We start from the raw sequence: 22,114 nt of genomic DNA on the forward strand, positions 1-22,114 counted from the left end.
TTTTTGTTATATATATATATATATATATATATATATATATATATATATATAGACCTATATACATATATAGGCTATGTGTGTTTGTGTGCGTGTGTGTATTTTAATTTTTTTAATGTAATTGTTATCAGAGTGCGAGCTGAATTATTAAGCCAAAATGAGTTATAATGCATTGTTATTTAAGTTATATAGCGTTTGTTTTGGTTTTCCTAAGATGTATATAACAGTGTACCTGTGTGGTCTGTTCAAAAAATACAATTTACAAATATGCAAATATAATAACAGTATTAATAACAGCAATGTAACAGTGTAGCCTATTACTTTGACATTAAAATGTGCACGCAAAAACAATAATGGTACTAACAGCAACAACAACAATTATTATTATTACAGTTTTTGCCCGTTTAATATATTTTCAAATGCATGCCTAAAGTATACAGATCCTATTTCTTTTATAGTTTTTCTTTCTTTCGTGGCCCTATAAATTTAACAATTATCCTGTTGTGTTGTAAACAGCTAAAATAAAATTTAAAATAGGCCTATTTGTGAAAAAAATATTTTTATAAAATATTAAATAGTAGGTTGGCATACAAAGGATTTCATATGTATTCCTCCCTTTGCATTTTAATGAAATAGCCTACATTTTACTTAGGCCTATAAATGATAATTGTAGCCTTGCCAGATAAACGATTTCATATACTTTTGAAATCTCTCTGAATATGACTTCTTGTGTTTCTCGAGGCCTGCTAATATTTCAAAACGAGGATCGTACATTAAACTAATTTTCGTCGCTGTGTTTTTTTAAGTGGGTTACAAACTGTGAAGTGTGCGACGATAGGAGTTTTGGGGGTGCTGAGATTTGCTCTGACGGAAAATACACGCTAAAATACAAAAGCTTACCGTCTCTCGTCCGTTCATCTGAACGGTTTTAGCCAGACGAGACTCCGTTTTAGATCTCCTCTCCATCTCCTCCATGATCCCTTGAATATGATCCCCAGAGATGCCGTGGAAAAGCATGGCTGCTGGACGCAATGTGCAACTGCTTTCTTTCGCCTTGCACCCCACAACTTCCATATACAGCTTTCCGGATCCTTAAAACATCCGAATGGATCTACACCAACAAATTCACACAAATGCAATCAATATTTTAAGAATAAAGCCGGTAGGATTTGATGGATGGCGCAGGAACAGGCAGGAGAACCAGTCCACTTCTCCACTGTCTTGTTGGGCAGGAGAAAACAAGTATAGTCCGGACGATACAAGGCAAAGCTGAAGTCTGGAGGATGTTTTAAACGTAGATTTTCAGATAGTCCCAATCTCCTACTGGGGATCCGAATGCTTGAAAGTCAGGTTTGGGACTGTCTGTGTTAGAGATCCTGTGTCCTATTTGTGAAGAGAGCAAACGCCTGCCCAGCTTGGGTAATTGGGTAGGAGGAGTCCTCCCTCTCTCCAATGCCACTGATTTCTATTCACCAACAAAGACCTGTCACTCTCTCTTCAAACCGATGGTGATGGGCAACCCGAGCTTGGAAAGCACTTGGTATAGACCTTTTACTTCTTTTTAGCTGGTGTTTTGCCACTTTTTTTGTGAGGCTTTCTTTTTTTTCTTGTAGTTTTCAGCTTATGCTTCTACAAATGCGTGTAACGGAATAGCCAAAGTGTTCGTGAATTAAGTGTTGAATCACTGCACATTGTAATTCATCTGATCTCTGCGTGTAGTTGAGTTTTGTTGGACAATTGCGATTGGGAAATTGTCTCCCAGAGTTGGTTTGGTTTAGTTTATTATTGCAAATTACAGCCAATATGTGCACCTGAAAGCCTGTTTGTGTCATTTACAATTAAACCTCTAAATACAGTATTTTATATTTTGTTGTTTATTTTCTCGCTTATATATTATATTTACATGCATATATTACAATCAAGTAGCATATATATATATATATATATATATATATATATCATCCTGCACCTTGTATCTTCCCTGCATACATTCAAGTAATGTACTTTATTCTTGAATTAGAACATGTAAAACCGTTTGAGTACCATATATGACATGTAAAATGAAAGTGGACTAAAGTGGTGGCATGCAATTTTAAAAGTTGTCAGACTGCTTTATCAAGGTGTGTGTGTGTGTGTGTGTGTGATGGTCTCTTTCTCTTCGAGCGAGCTAGGGAAGGGGGAGCGATGCTGTTGGGAGGCGGAATAAGCAGTTATTTACATTCTTTGATTTTCAGATGTCAAACGTCAAATGAATCTCATTGCCACCGTTTCTTTTTCTGTAGCCTACCAATACATACGAGGAATGGTCTAGAATTAAATTTGAAAATGATAACAATTAGGCTACCTCCTTGGTAGCAACCTAAATCCAATTAGTCGTGATAGTAATGATATCAAAGGCAGCATGGATTACGTAGGCGATATGTAAGCATCTCTTTATTTACTCACTCGTTTCGTTGATTTATTTTATGAATTGTTGCTCAAGGGTTGCCTTTTTAAATGTACACACGCCTTGCATTAAATTAATTAATATATTTTGAAATAAGGAATGAGTGAGCATTGTATCTTTTTCATTTTTATTATTTACAGGAATAAGTCTAAGTAGTTCAGACAGACAGCCGCTTCCTTGTGTCATTTTATCTTTCTCTTCAGTCCAATTAGTTCATGGTTTTAATTAGCTTCGGAATATATTCGTCTTTTCCATGCCCTCCTCTCAAACAATTTTCATAAATGATTTCACCCATTAGGTAATATTTCACGAATTCGTCCTGATCTCGAGATATATAACAGGTCACAATCGCGCGGTTAACTTCATAAAATCGACGGAAAAGATTAATCTCTTTATGTCTGTAAAGTCACCAAATGAGCTTTATGCGAGTTCACTTGGTTCAAACGAAATCTTATAAATCTTATAAAAATGTGATGGTTTAAAATGCAATATAGCTGCTACTTTTGCATAGGTAGGCTGCGAAGCAGATTACAGTCCGTTTGTTTAATGCCTTGCAATTGCTATTTTAAACATTTATTTTGCTTAAAAAAATAAATATGATTATATTGAACTCTCGTGTTTTTCACTTGTTATATTTTTAACCAGCTAATTATTGTACTCTGTAGTCTTAAGTCCCACAGCTCTACGCGAGCAAATTATTTTATTACAAGCAAAATCGAATCAGGTTGTAGTCAAATTTACCTAAAATAATATTTGCTCTCTACTCTTTTCCAACACCATCAAATTTGTCTTTAACAAACGAAAATCCGTTTAATAATTAGCCTTTTGTGGTATTTAGATGTACTGATCTCACATTTTGATATATCAGCATTTTAATTGAATAGCGAGACAGCTAAATATTGTTCATACCGGATCAGGCTTCAATATAAACGTTAATCTTTAATTCGATTTTCAATCAACATCTGCAATAACTTTTACCTGTCTCAACTGAAGGTCTCTCCTCGTCAATTATGCATAAATAATCTTCTCGAATCTCTGCAAAGCAACTCAATTGATCGTTTACAATGGTAAAACCGTGTATTCATGTACATAAGCAATATAAAAGTGGTATTTTACCGTGAGCCGCAGAGCGCCGTCCTGAAGCCCCAGCAGTGCTGCGGTGAGAGAGGGATGGATGAGGGTGAGACACGAGCGATCCTACCAGCAGATGGGGGCTGTTCCTTGTTTCTCGCGTGAGTGTCAATTACGACAAATCCAGCGCGAGCACTGAATATACATCAATTGTCTAATGCACAAGGCCCCTTTTCGAGAGTTGTTAGAGGCGGATAGATTAATAATTTTCTCTGTGAATGTTCTTAATGTTAAATCATTAACTTAGGTTAACATTATGCAGTTTTCATACCTTGAGGCGTCATATGAGGCTACTTAGATAGATAGATAGATAGATAGATAGATAGAACACAATTTACAAGTCCATGGAGTGTGCTAAAACGGGTTAGTTGTAACACAACATCAGATTAACCAATTAGAAATGAGCTACAGGGGTGATATCATCATCATACATGATCACCAACCTCTGAAGTGACAGTAGAAGTTGTAAGACTGTTTTTTGTCCTGTAATTCTTTCATATTTTCACAGAATTTTGACGTGAGGAAGTATAATTTCACATCTGACTTATAATGAGGTTTGTGATCATTCTAATGAATGTGAAATGACAGAACTGATATCATCTGAATCAGCAGGTTCCCCATTAAATTGATATGCAAGATCCATGCCAGATTTTTGTCTAAAAAAAAAGAAAAAGAAAGCATGGCTAAATAGACAGAGAAAGTTGTAACACTTTCAAATTTATTTGGTCTTTTGAATTACATTTGCCATTTTGAATTAAAATGTTTCGCAATAAATTGGGTATAGTGCAGAATTATTTTGAACAAGCAAATTTGATTATCACCATAAATAAATGCACAAAATTTGAAAAGTGATGTCCATGTTTTCAATTAGTGTTACAGCCCATCTGGTAGTGTGGTCGGTTGTAACTTTTCTTTCTACTTGACATTAATTTACACAGTTTAAGTAGTAGTATACGATTTGTCTTACGAATTTGGATAAGACAAATATGGGAACATTACACTCTAAAAAATGCTGGGTTGTTTCAACCCAACTTTGGTTGAAACAACCCAGCATTTTTTAGAGTGTATATCACATTCTGAGACACACAGCACATAAAAAAACAGTTACAGATGAAACAAAATATGTTACAACAGTCCCAGTCTTGCCTATATAATGCACAGCACAAAAACAGCACATTTATAAAAGCGCCAAATGTAATTAAATTGCAAATGCATTTTAAAATGCACACTGTATAACTGGAAGAGCATATAGATCAACCAAAGACAACAACACAAATGTAATATAATGCACAGCTTTGTGACAACAGTTCAGAGTAATTTAATTTAACAGCTGAAAAAATCTTGCTGACTCTGAAATCTGCTGTTAAAAAAGACAAAAGTATCTAAGGTACACACCTAAACCCTACGTGCTCAAGGCCCTCTGTGGCTTGTTCTTCATGTTGTGGAGTTGGTACACTAAGCTTTTATAGGGAATTGTTTGCTCTGTTTTGGGGAAACGCATTTAAACTTTAAAAAGTGTGAAAGATCATAAATCTGCTCTCCAACACTTTGCCACTTTGTGAAACACACAAAGCCATAAATGCAATAACATCCTAAATATTGCAAATCTGTCCACTGATTCAGAAACATGGCTGACCGAAGAATGGAAAGCATTTTGAATTTCTTTAAATAAGCTATTGGAGTAAGAGAAAAAGCCATCTTATCTTCAGAGTTTGGCTTGCGGGCAACCTTTCACGTCAGGCAAGTCAAAGGGGAGGAGACTTAGGCATCAGCACACAAATAGTCCTTAAAATAAAAAAAATAAAAAACACTGTAACATTACCAAATGCGCACTACTAAATTTCCCAGGCTCAGTTGCTGTTGACCACATTGTATACAAATCTGTTAAGTTACAACAGCAATCAAATGTAAAAAAAATACCCCAGCCATAATCATCTAGAATAATCATAATACTTTAGCGGATCTCATTCATTATGTCTAAAAAAAACTATGGTAGGATACAGACAATTACACAGTAACCATGTCCATTTATGAACCATATGTGACGGCTGAACCACGAAACAAATATTTACAAACTGAAGATGGACAACGATTTCTCCAGAGCCGTCGCAGTGCACTTTTTTAAGAGGCAACAAAGCCACAGAGCAGATGCTCCTCACTGGTGTTTTGTGCTTTGCTTCGAAGAGGGGACGTTCAGTCTACCGTGCCTGATGAGAATTTAGCTGCTGTTAAAATCTCTCTCTCACTTTCCCTCCCTCCTCACCACTTTTCTCTTGATGCTGAGCCCTGCTCTGCTGATGCAAGAATCACAACTCCCTGTGTTGACAGATGGAGGATGGCTCCATAGCACATAGCCCGTCCCAACAGTCCAACTGCTGCCTAACCAACAGTTTTTTCACTTCTCCTCCTTTTTTCCTGTTCTTTTTTTTTTCCTTCCTGCACCACTATCCTGAATTTACTCATCCCAATGAAGTAATCCACCTCCATTACAGTGCTTGCAGGAAGGACAGTATTTAAATTCCTCAAACATTCTGGTTTGGGTTTCTTCCAAATCCCAGACCCTAAGTATTAAATCAAACCCTTTATTCTCCAAAAACATAATTCCTTAAAAAGCACTTCCTTCAGGACAGTCAAATTACTAATTTTAACATCGAAGGCTACGTCTCAATTAGCTAGCAATTTCAGTAGTCAATGCACTGGCCAGTGAGTCAGGCATTTCGAGACCGGTCCCATTGTCAAAATCGCTCCAGTATAATGTAATGATTGCTTCCAAGAATTTCCCATAATGCACTGTAAAAAAACAGTGTGCAATGAATACTTAATATGTTCACTTACTGGTAATGTTGATATGTTTTCTTCAGTCTCTAAAGCATACAAAAATGAAGGCTGGGCAAATTTCATAACATCACTGTACATGCACAATAAACAAAAATCATACCAGTAGGATATCAGTTCTGACGCATTATACAGTGATATTGTTGATGAATAAAATGAGCGATATTTTCAGGTATGTACATTTAATCGTTACCAGGCGCTACCAGTGTTTAGTGGATCAAGACTCTCGCTATTGGCCGAACTCCTTTTCACAATATACTAATTCACGACAGGGAACTATGATTCCCAACGCTGGATATTTTTGGAAGTTTCCCCTAATCTAACACACCTGATTCAACTCACCAGCTCATTAGTAAAGGCTCCAATAACTGAAATGTGTGTGTCAGTTAAGGGAGACATCCAAAATGTGTACCGTTGGGGGTACTCCAAGAACAAGTCTGGGAAACAGTGATCTAAATCATGTAATAGTCTTGTGGTTCTCAACCGTTTCTGGAGTCTCATCAACACTGCACATTTTGAATGTCTCCCTAATCAAATACCTGATTCAGGTCATTAGCTTATTATAGAGACTCCAAGACCTGAAGAAATTGTATTAATTTACATTAAATTGTAGCAACTTATACCAACAAAATACATTTTACTTTGTTGTGGAATGATTCCAATCAGAGTAAACTTTTACTACCAGTTCTTTTGGCAAAGAGGACTTCCTCAAAGAGTTGCCCTTATCTGTTGGCATAAACCATTTAGCACATCCCACTACATTTGGGTGTTTTTTAGTGGTTTTAATTGCATTGGGCCATCAGGACAACTGGCAATCTAAGCTTTAGTTGGAATGGTTGCTGAGATCACGCTGGCTGATCTCAAGACCATTCCTTACCCTTTCGCAATAGGCAAAGTAAAGGTTTCTCATTGAATGAGTTGACCACCTGATCCAGCCTGAACGGAGTCACATATGGCATGATATGGCCAGACGGTCTGGCTGGAACACTGGGACAGGTCTTGGGGAGATGCCCTACTGTTTTGTGCGGCTATTTACAGCCCTGTCCAAAGGAATCTGGCCCTGTGACTGTCAGTCAGATGTGGTGAGCTTTTTCAGGAGCACTGGTGCAACCACAGGGAAGCCGGCTGTCCATCTGACCACTTTGGTAACGCTTCAGCCCCAAGGCTGAATGACATTGTCTCTGTTGCATGACCAGACAGGCTGCTCGGCTACAGCTTGATTCAACACACACACAAACACTGCCAACAACGGCGTCACGAACCACACACCCACACACACTCAGAGAGACAGCCCAGATGCTGAAACTGATTTTACAGCCATCAATCGGCTGACATCCGTTCCTCGCAGCCAATGCATGTCATCCTCTGCTTGGCCTGGGCACTTGAATGGTAGGAACGGCAGCAGTCCATGGTGCTGCTGAGGGGGAAAGGGCTGCCCCATGAGCTGGAGAGGACAGTTTGCCTGGACCGGTGATATGTTTGGATGCTGGACCAGGCAGACTGTCCCTCTGCCTCTAGAAAAGTGGCAGTGCATGGACTCTGCTGTAGCATATGCTCTGGCTGAAGGTCAGGTGACAGACTCCAAAGCTCTGCAGATGCAGGAACTGTAGACCCCATGGCAGCTTGGGTGGGTTTCAATTCAGAGGGAATTATAGGTGAGAGAGCTTAGTGTGACTGAAGCCAAAACCTAGGTGTGCCTGACCTTAATGACCTGCTGATGAAACAAAGGTAAATTTGATAAGCACAGAAAGACAATATGAAAAACAATATGGCTAATATAGGCAGAAAGATTCATGCAATAAACAACTGATTTTACATAAAGTCTGTAACCTTCGGTTGACTTGTATGCACAATTAACTGACAAGAGGAAATAAACAGATCTCACCAGATATCTCAGTTTCGATACCAAAGGAATCTCCTGGATGGAGATTCTACTCAAGCATAACCAGTTTCCTCTCTTTCCAAGGTAGTCCCTTGAGGTTTTAAACTCATTTTCCCTTTCCTCACTTGTATGTTTTCTTGTTCAGTTGTTATGATTCCCACACCTGATCGCAGTGCATGACAAGACTAGTGAGCGCATGGCTTGTGAGTTGTTTGCTAAAGCAAGTTTTCTTGAAATCTGTCTGTGCTCTGAGGGACTGAGCGTTGTGTAGCATTTGCGTCTCAGTCACCAAATACTGAGAAACAGAGAAAGGAGGGACAGAAAGGGAAAAAAAGAACGACAACACTATGTGATCTCTGAAGTCATATGATGCAGAGGAATAAGGCAGACTTGAAAGTTGGCCTATTTCATGGTCAGGCACTAGGACTGGGAAGGGTCTTGAATGGCAATGCATCTACTTTAATGTGACAGACAAGTCCCTAGGCAAAACAAGCAGACCCATGGCAGGCAGGCCCAGGTACTTCATGAGTGTGACACCTTCGCCAATCCACTGGAAATGTTGTTGCCGTATGCTCCGCTGCCTCATCTTAGGTTTTACCCAAATAAATTTGCCTCTCATCCGGACTGACGATTCCACAAGCCCCTTGCCCGCCTGTCCTCCCTGGAACTGTTGAGATCATGAATGTCCTTGTCGACGTTCACAGGGCCTTGCTCCTGATAAATGTGTGCCCGCCTTGGGACCCTCTCGCTGCCTGATATTGTGCGCTACGCCAGTCGGCAAAGCTGGGACAGAGCTCTGCTACATACACATTCCCGCATTCAGAGACTGTTTCCTTGTTCCTGCCCTGTGATGCTGTGACAGGTTGGATGGCCAGTGCCTGGGGCAAAATCCTACTTGGCTTTGCATATCTACAGAAAAAGTATCATGTAAATACAATGACTGCACATGACTATAAATGAAGAGATTTCTAAAAATCAGTATGTGATCTGTGTACTTACAATATTTGTGCTGATATCACAGTTTCGGTGGATGGAAAAGACAAGAGTATCAATCTCAGTTAGCCACAGGGAATCAGACAGGAAAATATGAAGATGCATATAATGGCCGCGAGGCAGCAGACACTAACAACTGAATATGATGTACTTTGAATACAATGTATGAATAATAACTTAATCTTTACATCCGATTAAATAATTCTTTATGACGAAATACACAAAAACATACACACAAAACCTCAAAAAACATAGGATCATCGCTAAAATTAAAAGGGCCCAAGACCATTCATAATATTTAATCCCCTATACCCTTATGGGTCAACATGTAAGGTAAAAGACCATTGTACACAGGGCCTCGACAACAACCCTGTATATAGTAATATATAGTATGGTATATGGTAAATAGTACATGCTACCAAAAAATTGAAAGACCTGTCGAAACAATTAATTAAAAAAGTCAAAATGCATTTTTGCATAAAACATGAAACAATTCAAGGATAACTTTTAAAAGGTGTTTTTAATTAGTTTAAATGACAAATAATAATAACGATAATAATAAATACTTCTGTGAACATTTTTAAATACAGAAAGAAGAATCTTATGTATTTAACGTCACACATTTACGAGAAGACTTTATTTTCCATGGTGTTTTCTTGGTCGAACATTTACCAGGGAGGAAGCATGTAGTCTGAATTGACAGCTGTCAAAATTAAGATCGCCTGTAATCGTATGAATATTCATCACAGCGAATATTCCCGCTTGTGGAATCCATCTGACAGAGGAGCACACCAACTCCTGTAAGTCAAATCACAGTGGATAGATGTGATTCAAACCATTTCCTGGAGTGTGGGTTGCACATCTGGTGTAGCGTATTTCATCATTTTAAACAGTGTAAGACGAATGTGCATTAAAAGAAGTCCAAATTCAATACGGAGCACACAAAATGAGTTGTTCAGCCGATCTTAACATTTACTGCTATACATAAAACAAAGAGTTGAACGTTTTCTTCTTAGCAGGATCCTCCACATTAATTTGCCCGTACGGACACTGTCGGGAAAAACAAGAAGTTTAGAGTTAACATATGGGTACTGTAAAGTTAAAAAATAATAGTTTCATGTGGACATATATAAAAAATCAACTAAATTTTACTCTAAATAAAAAATGCTTACTACAAAATATACACAATACTGGCTGACATTTGCTTTCAGCCCTCTTGTAAAAGATATACATCAGAAAAAAATAAGCTTACATGTCTGCAGGCACTCCCGCAACATCTTCCTCTCTTCCTATGGGCAAACTCAGTGAACACATTGTAGCCGGTTATAGGGTCAACGTATGTTATTTTCTGATTCTGTGAACAGATGCAATTTGCAAATTATCATCTGTTTTTTAATGTTCAAATATAAGACTGTATATAAGGATCAGTGTTCCGTAAAGAACATATTTCAGGGTAAAATATCAAACTTCTACGCGATTATAATATATATACATATACTTTATAATGGCAATTGTTTTTTAAAAGTTGTATATTTAACACGTTTTTAGAATGAATGATAATACAGCGGAAACGCAATACAAACGTTGTTTCTTAAGCATAATTTCTGACTCTTCCTCAGAAAGTGCCGGCTTCATTTATGACAGCCTTCGATGCCTAAAAGGCCCGAGGCACTTTTTGTGGCATGCCATTTCAGATGCCATCCTTTGGCTCCATAGTGAAGCTGACACTGTCTGTGCATCCTCCAACTCTATGGGTCTTCCATAACTTTCCCTCGGCCATCAAACTACATCACTTCTGACAGCCAAAAGGAACTTTCAAAAATGACCCAGTCTTCCATATACATTAGTAGCCAGACTAGTCTGCAAGTAAGAGGTCTAGTGCGTTTTTTTTTAGTTACCTAATCATGTAAACATGTCCTTAGAAGTGTATATCCATGATAATGCCTAATACTGAACAATCTATGTCGGTTAGGATTCCTCACATAGATCACTGATCCAGACTCCAGCGTTTTAACACAAGTCTCTTTTAAGTGTGACACCAGCTGCTAAAATTTTGCTCGTACCTTGCATGCGTCCATATGGAGTTTATGAATGAATCTGTCTTCATCTGAAAGCGTGCTCGTGTCAGGTGACGCGGGTGTGTTTTTATCGAGAGAATTCGAATTTGGTTCGCTCTCTCGTGCGCTGCAATGTGAACGCGGCGTCCTCGTATTATATACCTCATTTGAAATTATTATATTAGTTCGACTGCGTTTAAAACGCGTTAATATTAAAAGTCTAACTGAACCGAGCAGCAGCATAACTCATGCTAAAAAGAAACTAAAAAGTCCTGTCACGACGTTCCTTGCAAACTTCTGACAGTAGCTACGTAAACCTTTATTAACAGTTCACACAACTACTGCCTACATGACAACACGCTATTGCTGTTTTATAATTATTTATAATTATATTCGCCCTTTGCTGCCATTAAATGTTAAAATCGCCGCTGTGTTCTTCCTCATTGTGCTTTTCATGTTCTGTGTCATGTGCAAGGTGCGCCCCCTCTGTTGGACTGTGGAATTGCAGTAGTGGGAAAAATTTGCATTTTAAGGGGAGAGGGGTAGTTTGCACACTTTTAACTATACAGAATAGAAATTCTGTCAATTTTACCACCTTAAAGTGTGTCGCTATTATCCATGTAAAAAATAGTTAATTGAACACACATTGACCTTGAGTGACAACGTGTTACGTGCCCCACATAGGATAAATTGTCTCAATGAAATCTGCCTATTATAACCTTTTTAATAAAATTAAACATTAAATAGATTATACAATCATGAAATACAAAACAATACTTGACACAGCAAATGTAAAGGTAACATACAAAAACCATACCATTGTTTTGACCAACAAATGGTGTAATTATTAATTGTATAAATAAAATGAATGATAAATAATTCAATTTAAAAAACTGCATATTATATAAATAATATATTTATGACTTTTAAAACACAGGACAACTTGCCCCAATAGTGTGATAACTTGTGCTGACCTGACATTTATGAAAACAGGCAATTACTGTTCATCTGCCTTCATTATAATTGACTCTCACATGTGCATTTTAACCTACAGACTAGCATATTCAAATCCTTAGTATAGAATATAATAAATTACTCATGTGCAACTTACTGAAGTGGTTGTGGTACACAAACCTTGTAGTAGGCCTATTTTTCCACAGGAAACAAATACAAACGCATGTCCGTGTATTGCAACAGGTTTTACTGACTAGGCGTTGACCCATAAGAAGCACAAGCTATTTTTTAAATAAGTGGGTGGTGTGAATTTATACTTCCTTTGCCTTACCACTAGAAACTGTTTATCTTCTAAACAGGCCTTGTTTTTTACAGGCCTATTTTTAAACACCATAGATGTCTTGGCATTCCACAGAAATGTTTAAGGATGTAATAATATATTAAAAAGTTCTGTGTAAACCATAAAAACATGCTTAACATGCAAGCCAGTATCAGTAGACATGCCTGTGCATGCGCTGAAGGATGCAATTAAAGGGACAGTTCACTCAAAAATGCCATTGAGTCATCCTCATGTTTTTCCAAACCTGATTGACTTTAGCCCTATTCGCACGGGATTAGTATTACCTGGTGACCTCCAGTCATTTGTAATAATTGTGGAGGTTGTCTGTGTTCTTAATCCCGTGCGAATCGGCCATGTCTGTAATTTGTAAAGTAAAAATTCCCCCGCAAATGACCTACCATATTTCGCCGAACACCGAGGTCCTGTGATAATATTAGTCCCGTGCGAATCAGCATCTCTGTGATTCAGCCAGCATTTGGCGGGTCGCATATAATTTTTCGAGCTTTTTGTTTGCTGTGCGCCTTTTTATCCATCTTTCGCGAAGAATGGAGCTGCGTTGGAGTGTTTGATAGTATTTTGGGTGCTGTCATCATATCTCTACACCATACAATTTGCAGAAAGAGAAAGCTGAAAAGGTTTTGAGGTTAATGTGTTACAAATAAATCAAGCATAAAGCTTGAGATATTATTTTAACCTGGTGAAATGTAAATGACACAGCGCACGAAACTATATTAGTTTATTTTTTTTTTTAATCCATCTGGACCATAGAACGGGACTCTCAAAGCCTTGACATCCGGGTATCCGGAAGACAAGTCAGTAAATTCGAGTAAAATCACAGGCTTCGCTTATCCCGTGCGAATGAATGCACCACACGAAATTGTCATTCTGCCTGTCATCTCATTTCGTGTTTCACAGCAAAAAGAAACTCATATAGGTTTCGAACAAAATGAGGGCGAGTCAATAATGACGACATTTAAATTTTTGTGCCATCCTACTGAAATACAGGCGCGCGCGATCGCTCAGGTGCTTCCTGGTGCTTCATTGCAGGATCACAGGCAGGGGAACCGAAACGCTCAGGAGCGCTTCCAGGAAGCGTCACTGGGGAGCACGCGCGCCGACAGACCGAGAAATGCAGCAGTGTCTGCGACTCTCCGTCAGGTAACCGCGAAACTAGAAGGTTCGCAGGCAGTGCGCGTGGCTTGGAGTGCGCGACGGTGTTTTTATTTTCCCGCCGTCGGCGCGAGCTGCTGCTGACGCGATGCTTTAGCCATGGACAGCAGGATAAAGTAAGTCCACAAAGGTTTACCTTACACGGTACTCCGGGTTGACGCGCTACGCGTTATCGGTCTCCGTATTAAAAGTCTCTCATAGGGTTAAAATGACGATAGTGGTTATTGTAAATAACCATTTGGGAGCTGGTACAGCTGATCGGTTAGCTGTTTACCTCAGACATGCTAACTAGCCTAGCCGCATTCCTCTACAGCCATTTAAACTTGACAGCTTGCACATATTTCATTTTACTGGAATTAGACGCCGCTGTTAGCATTTATGAATGTAACTTAGCACACTGAAAAGAATATCATGAGTTCTCATGAGCAAACTGACTACTTTATTCTCTAATGACATGTCGAGCTTTTAACGGAGGAGTCTAAATTAACATTCAAACGTATGTTTTTCTCTAGCAGGTGTTACAGTCACCATTCACTTTTGTTGCATGGAAAATATGCAATGAGAGTGAATGGGGACAGAGACTGTCACTTTGCTGAACATCTTGTTTAGTGTTTTTGACTAAATAATTCAAGTCACATTGGCTTGGAAAGACACTACAGAGTAAATAATAACACAATGTTCGTTTTGGGGCAAACTTCCTTGAACAATCTCAAATTGTGGTTGTTTAAGTTGATAAGTTAGTGAGTTTGACTTGTATTTCCTCTTTCAGTGAGAATCCTGCCAGAACGTTTGATTTGGCACTTCAGGTTGCATGTCCATCATCTGAACATGAAGGTGAGCCTTCATTTCTCAATGTGTTTTCTGTTTTGTTTGAGTGTTTGTATAAATTCAAAACTCATAAGCAGTTATGTTAGAGAGACCTCTCTTTTAGTCACTAACTTTATCTTCCTTGCTGTCAGTATGCTTTGAAATGGCATGAAAGAAATGTTTATACATGCTTATGTAACACTGATAATATTTCATGTCTTTTAAATGATAATATTGTGTATTGTACAAAGATGTATGACAGTCTTTGGCCATTTTTAATGGGCACATTTTATTTATTTTTCGTGTCAATGATACTATACAGATCAGGGTGACTGATGTGGTGATATACATTATGCAATACCATCTAAAAATGAGGCAAATGAGACATGACAACACTTCAGAAATAAAAAAGCATTTATGAACATGAATTTATGAAAATTCACAAAAAAAGTGAAAAAAGGGCTAATATCCAAATTTAAGCATAGTCATATTCAGCTTGTCATCAATCATGATAAATAAATCTAACTTTGTGACAATATACCTTATGACAATATACATACATTAGATAATACCATCTCAAAATGAGGCATAAACAACATTTCTGAAATAAAAAAAGCACTTATTATAAACATAAACAAAAAAGAGGAAGAAATGGATAATATCCAATTTTAAGAACAGCCATATTAAGCTTGTCATTAATCATGAAACATATTTGTAACATCAACATAAAAAACTTAAACATAAAAGCTAAATACTTTATATAAAACCACCTAAAAATGAGAGAAACAACATTTCTAAAAAATAAAAAAATGCACTGATTAAAAAAAAGGCTAATTTCCGAATTTTTTAAAGCATGGTCGTATTAAGCTTATAATCAATTATAATAAATATCTCTAACTTCGTACCATCTAAAACACTTAATTGTGAAACTTACAGCTTGCAGCTTTTTTGTATGTGTGAATATAGTTTTGGGCTTATGTGCTTAGCTGTTTTCCGTGCTTGAAATGGATGAGGAAATTATGCATTTCGTGTATAGGGGATTCACGGGAAGGAAATTATTGCTGTAGATTCGCAGGGTGGCTAGATCTGATGTTCAGATCTTCTGATGGGCTAGCTTGGGCGCGTTTCCATTTTAGATCAGCACTTGCACGGTTTGCATTTACTTTTTAGAAAAACCTGCAGATGTATTTTGGTGTAAGAAGTAGGTTGATTTGCAGTGATATCGATCTCGGTTTGTGAATCTTTTCATATGCTTTGAGCTCTGCAAGGTTGAATAGAAACCACGCAGCTTTAACGGACCAAGTAACAACTGCTGTGCTGTGAAGTGAGACCATTATGAACTTTTTTTTTTTAGTAACCAGAAGAAACATTGAAGTTTTGATTCAATATGAGGTGGATATGAAAAACTGCTTGTTATATGTTTAGCGTATCTAATATCACCGATTTTTGTTCCTACTCTGATACTACCATTATTCTTTTTGCTTGACATTGAAGAGGTGAGGAGCAGGTGGTTCACAGAAGCAGCTGTTGCTCTGACCAAAAAAGGAAAATATTCCCGGTCCAGCCGCTGCTGTGAAAGTTGAAATAAGCTATAACCCACTTCCCTCATCATCATATGTCGGTGTTCGTCTCATTTCCTGACCCCGACTCTCAGGATTACAGCTTCATTTAACCCTCATGTTGTGTTCCCGTCATTTTGACCTAGAGGGGATTTTCTTTTTTTCAGAAAATGCTAGTTAATGTTATGGCATTGAACTAAAACCTACTGACTCTGCTCACACAGGGTATAACAACTTCCAAAAAAAAGTGATAATTTTTCTACTTTTTCTGGATTTTTTTTTACCACCTTGTTTTCCAATTCAAATATGTCCGGCCTGCAAAAAATTGCTTATGATATATTGCTTGTGTTATATTATGGAACTGATTGATCATAGGCCTCATTGAGCTGAGCTTATGCACCTCAGTTTTTGATTGAATATTGCCAAAATGATTCACAAATGCTTTTTTCACTCGGTACATAAGCTCAGATCAGTGAGGCATATGATCAATCAGTTCCAAAAAGAAATACAAAACCTGTGATAATTGAAAGAAAACAAGCTGACAAAAAGACTGAATCCAATATTTGGTGATAATATAGCATAATGAGAGATTTACAAGCAATTTTTAAAAGGCCAGCCATTTTTGACTGGGAACACCCAACATTTTTGGCACAGCGCAAGGGTTAAGAGGCTTTTGGGCCAAACAGAAGTTCGTCAAGGACAGAAACCAATTCCAACCTGAGATAACAGACATGTTGTTAGCCGCAGACAATATCTTCTAGCAAATTTAATGTTGTGGTTTATAAAATACCAGTTCTTTTCCCATTTCCGATTGAAGCATGTGATTGACTGCTCTCTGCCCAGTTCTTGAGTTTCATTCTGTTCAAACATGCTGGACCTGAGGGATCTTGGTTTGCATATTTCTGTCGCCAAATGGGGTGATTCTAGAGCCATTGTGGTAATATGAAGCATTCAAGGGCATTTGTTGTATCTCATCAGACATTCAACCTCTGTATTCACCTCATGTGTCATTTAGCCTAATTTGATATTTGATCAACTCAGTTTCTCTAGAGGAAAATGAAGTCAGACAAATCAAATGGACCTACATGTACATTTCAGTTGCATTTTATATTTCGTTTTATCAGTTCATGCAGTTCTTGGGAATCTAACCTATGACCTTGTGGTGTGAGCTACAGTGACCAGTAAGAGTGGTAAGGTCTTTTTTGGTGTTCAGTTAGTGTTGGTCAGTTTTTTTACTAGATACCAGCATGGTTAGAGGAAACCACCCTCTGCTTTTGTGTCATCTTTCATTTCCCTCTGTGTCCACACAAGTTTACTCTTGAATGCATTTTCTAGTAGTGATGCATTTCAGTTTCACAACATGTCCCACGTTGCCCTGCTACCTGTATAGTGATTTTTTTTTTTCAAAGGCTGAAAAAAAACTAGACATCTTTTGTATATTAAAGCTTGACATTATATATTAGTTAAGCTGTTAGACAGTGTCTACAGTGAAACCTTTGTGTATTTAAATTCAATATCTCTTTAAAGCACTGCTACTGCAACAGTACACTTAACCACTGTGTTGGGTCTTGCACTTTTTTTTCAGCATCCTGCTATGAACAAAGTGTTTGAAGATGGTGTGTTACGTTTAAACACTTTTAAATCTGTTTCTCGTTCTGTGCTAGTCTGTTACACATTGTCTAACAGATTTTGAATGCTGAAGTTTGAAGTGGAAAACTTTTTTGTTTCTGAAAGAAGTCTCTTTTGCCCACCAAGGATGCATTTATTTGATTTAAAAACTAATATTGTTAAAAATAAATGTTTTCTATTTGAATACATTTTAAAATGTAATTTATTAGGGATGCAGTATCCCTAATAAATATTATAAATAATAAAATTAGGGATTGGTATCGGCTCCGAAACTGCCATTTTCTGCCGGATCTGGTATCAGTCAGATGAGACGGATCCAAATCCGATATTGTGCGTATACTATTCTGTGTTATTGTTAAGCCCCACGAAAGGCATATAAAGCACCATAAAGTTTTCATGCACTACACTTAATGTGAGGTATTTTAGTTGTTAAATTCAAGTTCAGTAAACTCTTCTCTCCGCTGCGGCTGTCAGTCATTTTCCATCACATCGTGTCGTGTTTGGTTAAGCAAAGTTCACACTACACGACTTTAAACATTGGCAGATCGCTGTGCCGTTCAGACTACATGACTTGCTGTCTGTCTTGAAGTCGTTGTGGTGTTCACACTACGTGACACTATGTAAATGATCCGCAACAGGGGATCACACACTATACGAGCTGACAACAACTGTCACTCAACGACTCTATCAGGCCCCCAAACCACGTTTTGTCACGAAAACACACGCGAGAAGTTGAACGTTTTGAGAATGGACGTCTGGAAGAACTTAGTGCTGCAACTTAGTATCCCTCAATTTCTTGTCCAAATTTTCTTAAAGCCATGTTGCTGCTGCTATTTTTCTTCCGCTGACCTCAACCCATGCCTTGCTCTCTCATTGGCTGTAGCTCGTCACGACACCTGCTACCACGTGATGTCGAGTTGGCCGACCGGTCCAGATATTTGGCATGCTAGATATTAGCGAGCCTCTTTAATGCGTCATTGAGTAGTTCACATATAAGATTGCCGAGCACCGATCACCCGCCAATGTTCCCCTGATCACAGCGTTTAAAATCCTGTAGTGTGAACTTGGCTTTACGACAGTCAAAACGATAACTCTCTCCAGGATGATTCAGTATTTCTATTATTATACTTGATCTGTAGATAAAGATCAGTGGTTTTGCATAAAAGGACTTTGCTGGAGTTTAATGCTGTTTCTAAATCATGTTACTTTCTACTGGGTGTCTGTTAGATCACAACACTTGAGTAGAGAGCAGAACACTATAAATTGTTCTTCACATGCACCGTAACCTAAATTTAAAACTGTTAAAAGAAAAGGCTCAATAAACTGTTGCACTGATATAATACACAATGCATCGATATCTCTTCCTTTGCTTTAAACGTTTCTATGCGGAGCACTGCACGTTGTGACTCCGTGTTGCTTCAAGCGCATTATTCTGCACATGTGATACGCATAGCCTAAGCGCTTTGTGCCGCTCTGTATAGTAGCCTTTCATGTTATAATACTTTTATAATGATTATTAATAGTCTTTCTTGTTCTGTCCTGTCTATCATACTGTATGTTGCTGCCTCACCACTGTGCTATACATTAAAAAAATGTCTTTTAATTTTATAGCATGTATTTATATATAAATATATATAAAAATATATTCTGCCTCATCATGCTGTCCCCATTGTGCAATAAACATATTTATTAGTCAAGTCAAGTCAAGTCTGCTTTATTGTCAATTCTTCCACATGTACAGCACATACACACAGAGAATTGAAATTGCGTTACTCTCAGACCCTTGGTGCATACAGATAACATATATATATATGTGTATATGTATATATATATATGTGTATGTATGTGTGTGTGTGTATTTTATTCATATATCTTTATTTTTTATTATCTGTTGTCTGTTGTTGTTGTCTCTGTGTACTGGAAGCTTCTGTCACCAAAACAAATTCTTGTTTGTGCAAACATACTTGGCAATAAAGCTCTTTCTGACTTCTGACTTGTTTTTTTTATGAATGTATTTTACAACAATACAAAGAGCAATGTGAAATATTTTAGCAGAGTTAGTTCAACACTTACTCACTTTTATTAGTTCCCCACTAAATAATGTTTTTTTTTTTCACTAAATGTTTAGATTTGACAAAATTATTGTGCACTTATGAGTAACTTTTTTATGATTAGAAAGTTTAAATGTTCCTACTGTAACTTTTGAAAAAAAAAAGCATACTTTACTACTTACTAAACAAATATTAATTTCTTTAAAAAGAAATCTTACTTAACCCAAACTTTTGATTAGTATTGTATGCAAACACCACTAAGACACCCGTTTGATCAGGATCAATTTAACTTAAAAACAACCTAATTATACTGGCTTCTTCAAGACAGTTGAGGCAACCCACTGACTAATACATTTTGGAAATATGTAGCTTTGCACATCTCTAATATAAATAAAATAGCATGCATTTAGAAACTAATTGTTTGAAGGATACTCTCATTGTTTCTTTCTCCAGCGCAGGTCTGGGGTTGACAGGCCCAGAGACTGAGTAGGTGACTTATTTTAGCTAACATTAGAAGATGAATACTTCTGGATTAAGCATGACTGCCATGCTTGTGCTTGCACTAGTGAGGTGCATTGATGTTTTTCATGCCCTGTGCCAAAGCCAGCAGATGATGCTGACTGTGCCAAGGTAGTAGGTGGAGACAGATGCTACCTGTCTTGCCGCCTCTTTTCATCCAGATTGCACCCAGTAATAAAGCAATAAAAAATAATAGACCTGAAATTTACAACTACACTTGTGCTGCAATTAGCAAAGTGATTTTCCACCGATGACCAACAGCTTTATTTCTCTGTTGCACAGGCCATGTGTATTTCAATGGTGTCAAAGACCAGTTTGGCTAGGTGGTAAACTTGGTGCCAAAACTTTTTTTTTGGTTAGTCACCTGAAAAATTAGCTGTATTTTTTTTTAATCTATTTATTTTTAAATGTTTTATTTTACTTTTTCTTTAGAAAATGTAAGTGATGCTTGCTTGTAGGCCTGTCACGATAACAACTGTTTGTTGTGCGATATATTGCCCCAGAAATAATTGCGATAAGCGATATTATTGTCATTTTAAAGACCATTTTATGCCACTGAATATATAATCATAATGTAACAGCATAATAATGCAAGAAGACCTAACACACTTCCAAATGACAACAAACTTTTAATTTGTAAGAATATTTAGATCATGGAAATTAAGTATCAAAATATTAGATACTTTAAAAGGTCAAAATAAAAAGTTGTATTTAAAAAAAATAAAAAAAATAATCTAAGTTTCTATGATATTCTGCTCTCTAAAAATGGGATTCTTAAATTCAAGTAAGATAAGTTATAAAGTTAAAGGTGCGGTACATTTTACTGTTGTAATAGGAATCTTGCTCAGGAATTTCATGCAAATTTTCTCCATACGGATTTCCCAGCGGGTTCAAGTTGATCAACAGATAGTGACTTGGTTTGGAAGTGATTTGTGTGTGTGAGCTGTGCTTCATATATTGCTACACTATCAAAAATTGGCAATGGACCATTTTTGCCTGTGAAATTTGCCAAAATTCTGCTAATGTGATTGCACCTTATATGTATAGTTCAACTAAAAATGAAAATGATTTTGAGTTTGTTTTCTTCTCTTGAGCACAAAAAAAAAGAAGATATTTATGTTATGTTAATGTTAACGTTAACCAAATATTTGACGGTAGCCATTGACTTCCATAGTTTTGTTTTTCCATACTATGGAAGTCAATGGCTACCATCAACTGTTTGGTTACCAGCATTCTTCAAAATATCTTCGTTTGTGTTCAACAGAAGAAAGAAACTCATACAGGATTGGAACAACATTAAAGTGGAAGTGAAGCAGTCAGTCAAGTTTACATTATTTAGTAAAGTGATTTCCACTTTGATTAAAAAATATATAACAAACATGATTAATGTAACCATTTTAAAGAAAAAAGGTTGTTTTGTTATAGCTTTTGGAGCAAGGGCGCCGCCATCTTGCAGTACCACCGCGTGTGACGTCACGGGGTTGGTTCGCTCCATTGGCCAGTGCAGTAATATAAGCATTTCTTTACTTTTTGAACTCACAAATGTTTTTGAAATGGAGGAAGACAAACTTGAAAGGACTGTTGAGCCCATAATAATTGCAATTGCTTATGCATTTGAGCCGATTCGGTGAGGAGACTGAGCAGTAATACCATTACAGGTGGAAGAAGTCGTGAACCTGCTGGTTTCACCAGTTGTATGTATCATATTTTATATTCACCTGCGAATACAATTAGCTTTCCTGCT

The 22,114-nt window shown here is 37.3% G+C and overlaps 2 protein-coding genes across 5 annotated transcripts in view; one reads left to right on the plus strand and one right to left on the minus strand.

The window, feature by feature from the left end:
• The window catches only part of LOC107699434 (LIM/homeobox protein Lhx9-like), an 11,010-nt gene extending 7,390 nt beyond the window's left edge, over window positions 1-3,620 (minus strand). For 2 of the 3 annotated variants that reach the window (XM_016500694.1, XM_016500693.1), the window contains exon 1: window positions 898-1,368. In XM_016500694.1, coding sequence (XP_016356180.1) covers window positions 898-1,071 — 174 coding nt within the window. In that variant the 5' untranslated portion in view covers window positions 1,072-1,368. Of the gene's footprint in view, window positions 1-897; window positions 1,369-3,559 lie in introns of those variants that run through there. The other variant, XM_016500692.1, reaches the window with a different exon arrangement.
• A 9,966-nt stretch (window positions 3,621-13,586) lies between these two features.
• The window catches only part of dennd1b (DENN/MADD domain containing 1B), a 105,464-nt gene continuing 96,936 nt past the window's right edge, over window positions 13,587-22,114 (plus strand). For both annotated transcript variants that reach the window (XM_016500695.1, XM_016500696.1), the window contains exons 1-2: window positions 13,587-13,921; window positions 14,575-14,639. In XM_016500695.1, the coding sequence (XP_016356181.1) occupies window positions 13,905-13,921; window positions 14,575-14,639 (82 nt within the window). In that variant the 5' untranslated portion in view covers window positions 13,587-13,904. The remainder of the gene's footprint in view (window positions 13,922-14,574; window positions 14,640-22,114) is intronic.

This window comes from Sinocyclocheilus anshuiensis, unplaced genomic scaffold, assembly GCF_001515605.1.
Source record: "Sinocyclocheilus anshuiensis isolate Anshui unplaced genomic scaffold, SAMN03320099.WGS_v1.1 scaffold766, whole genome shotgun sequence".
NCBI lineage: Eukaryota > Metazoa > Chordata > Actinopteri > Cypriniformes > Cyprinidae > Sinocyclocheilus > Sinocyclocheilus anshuiensis.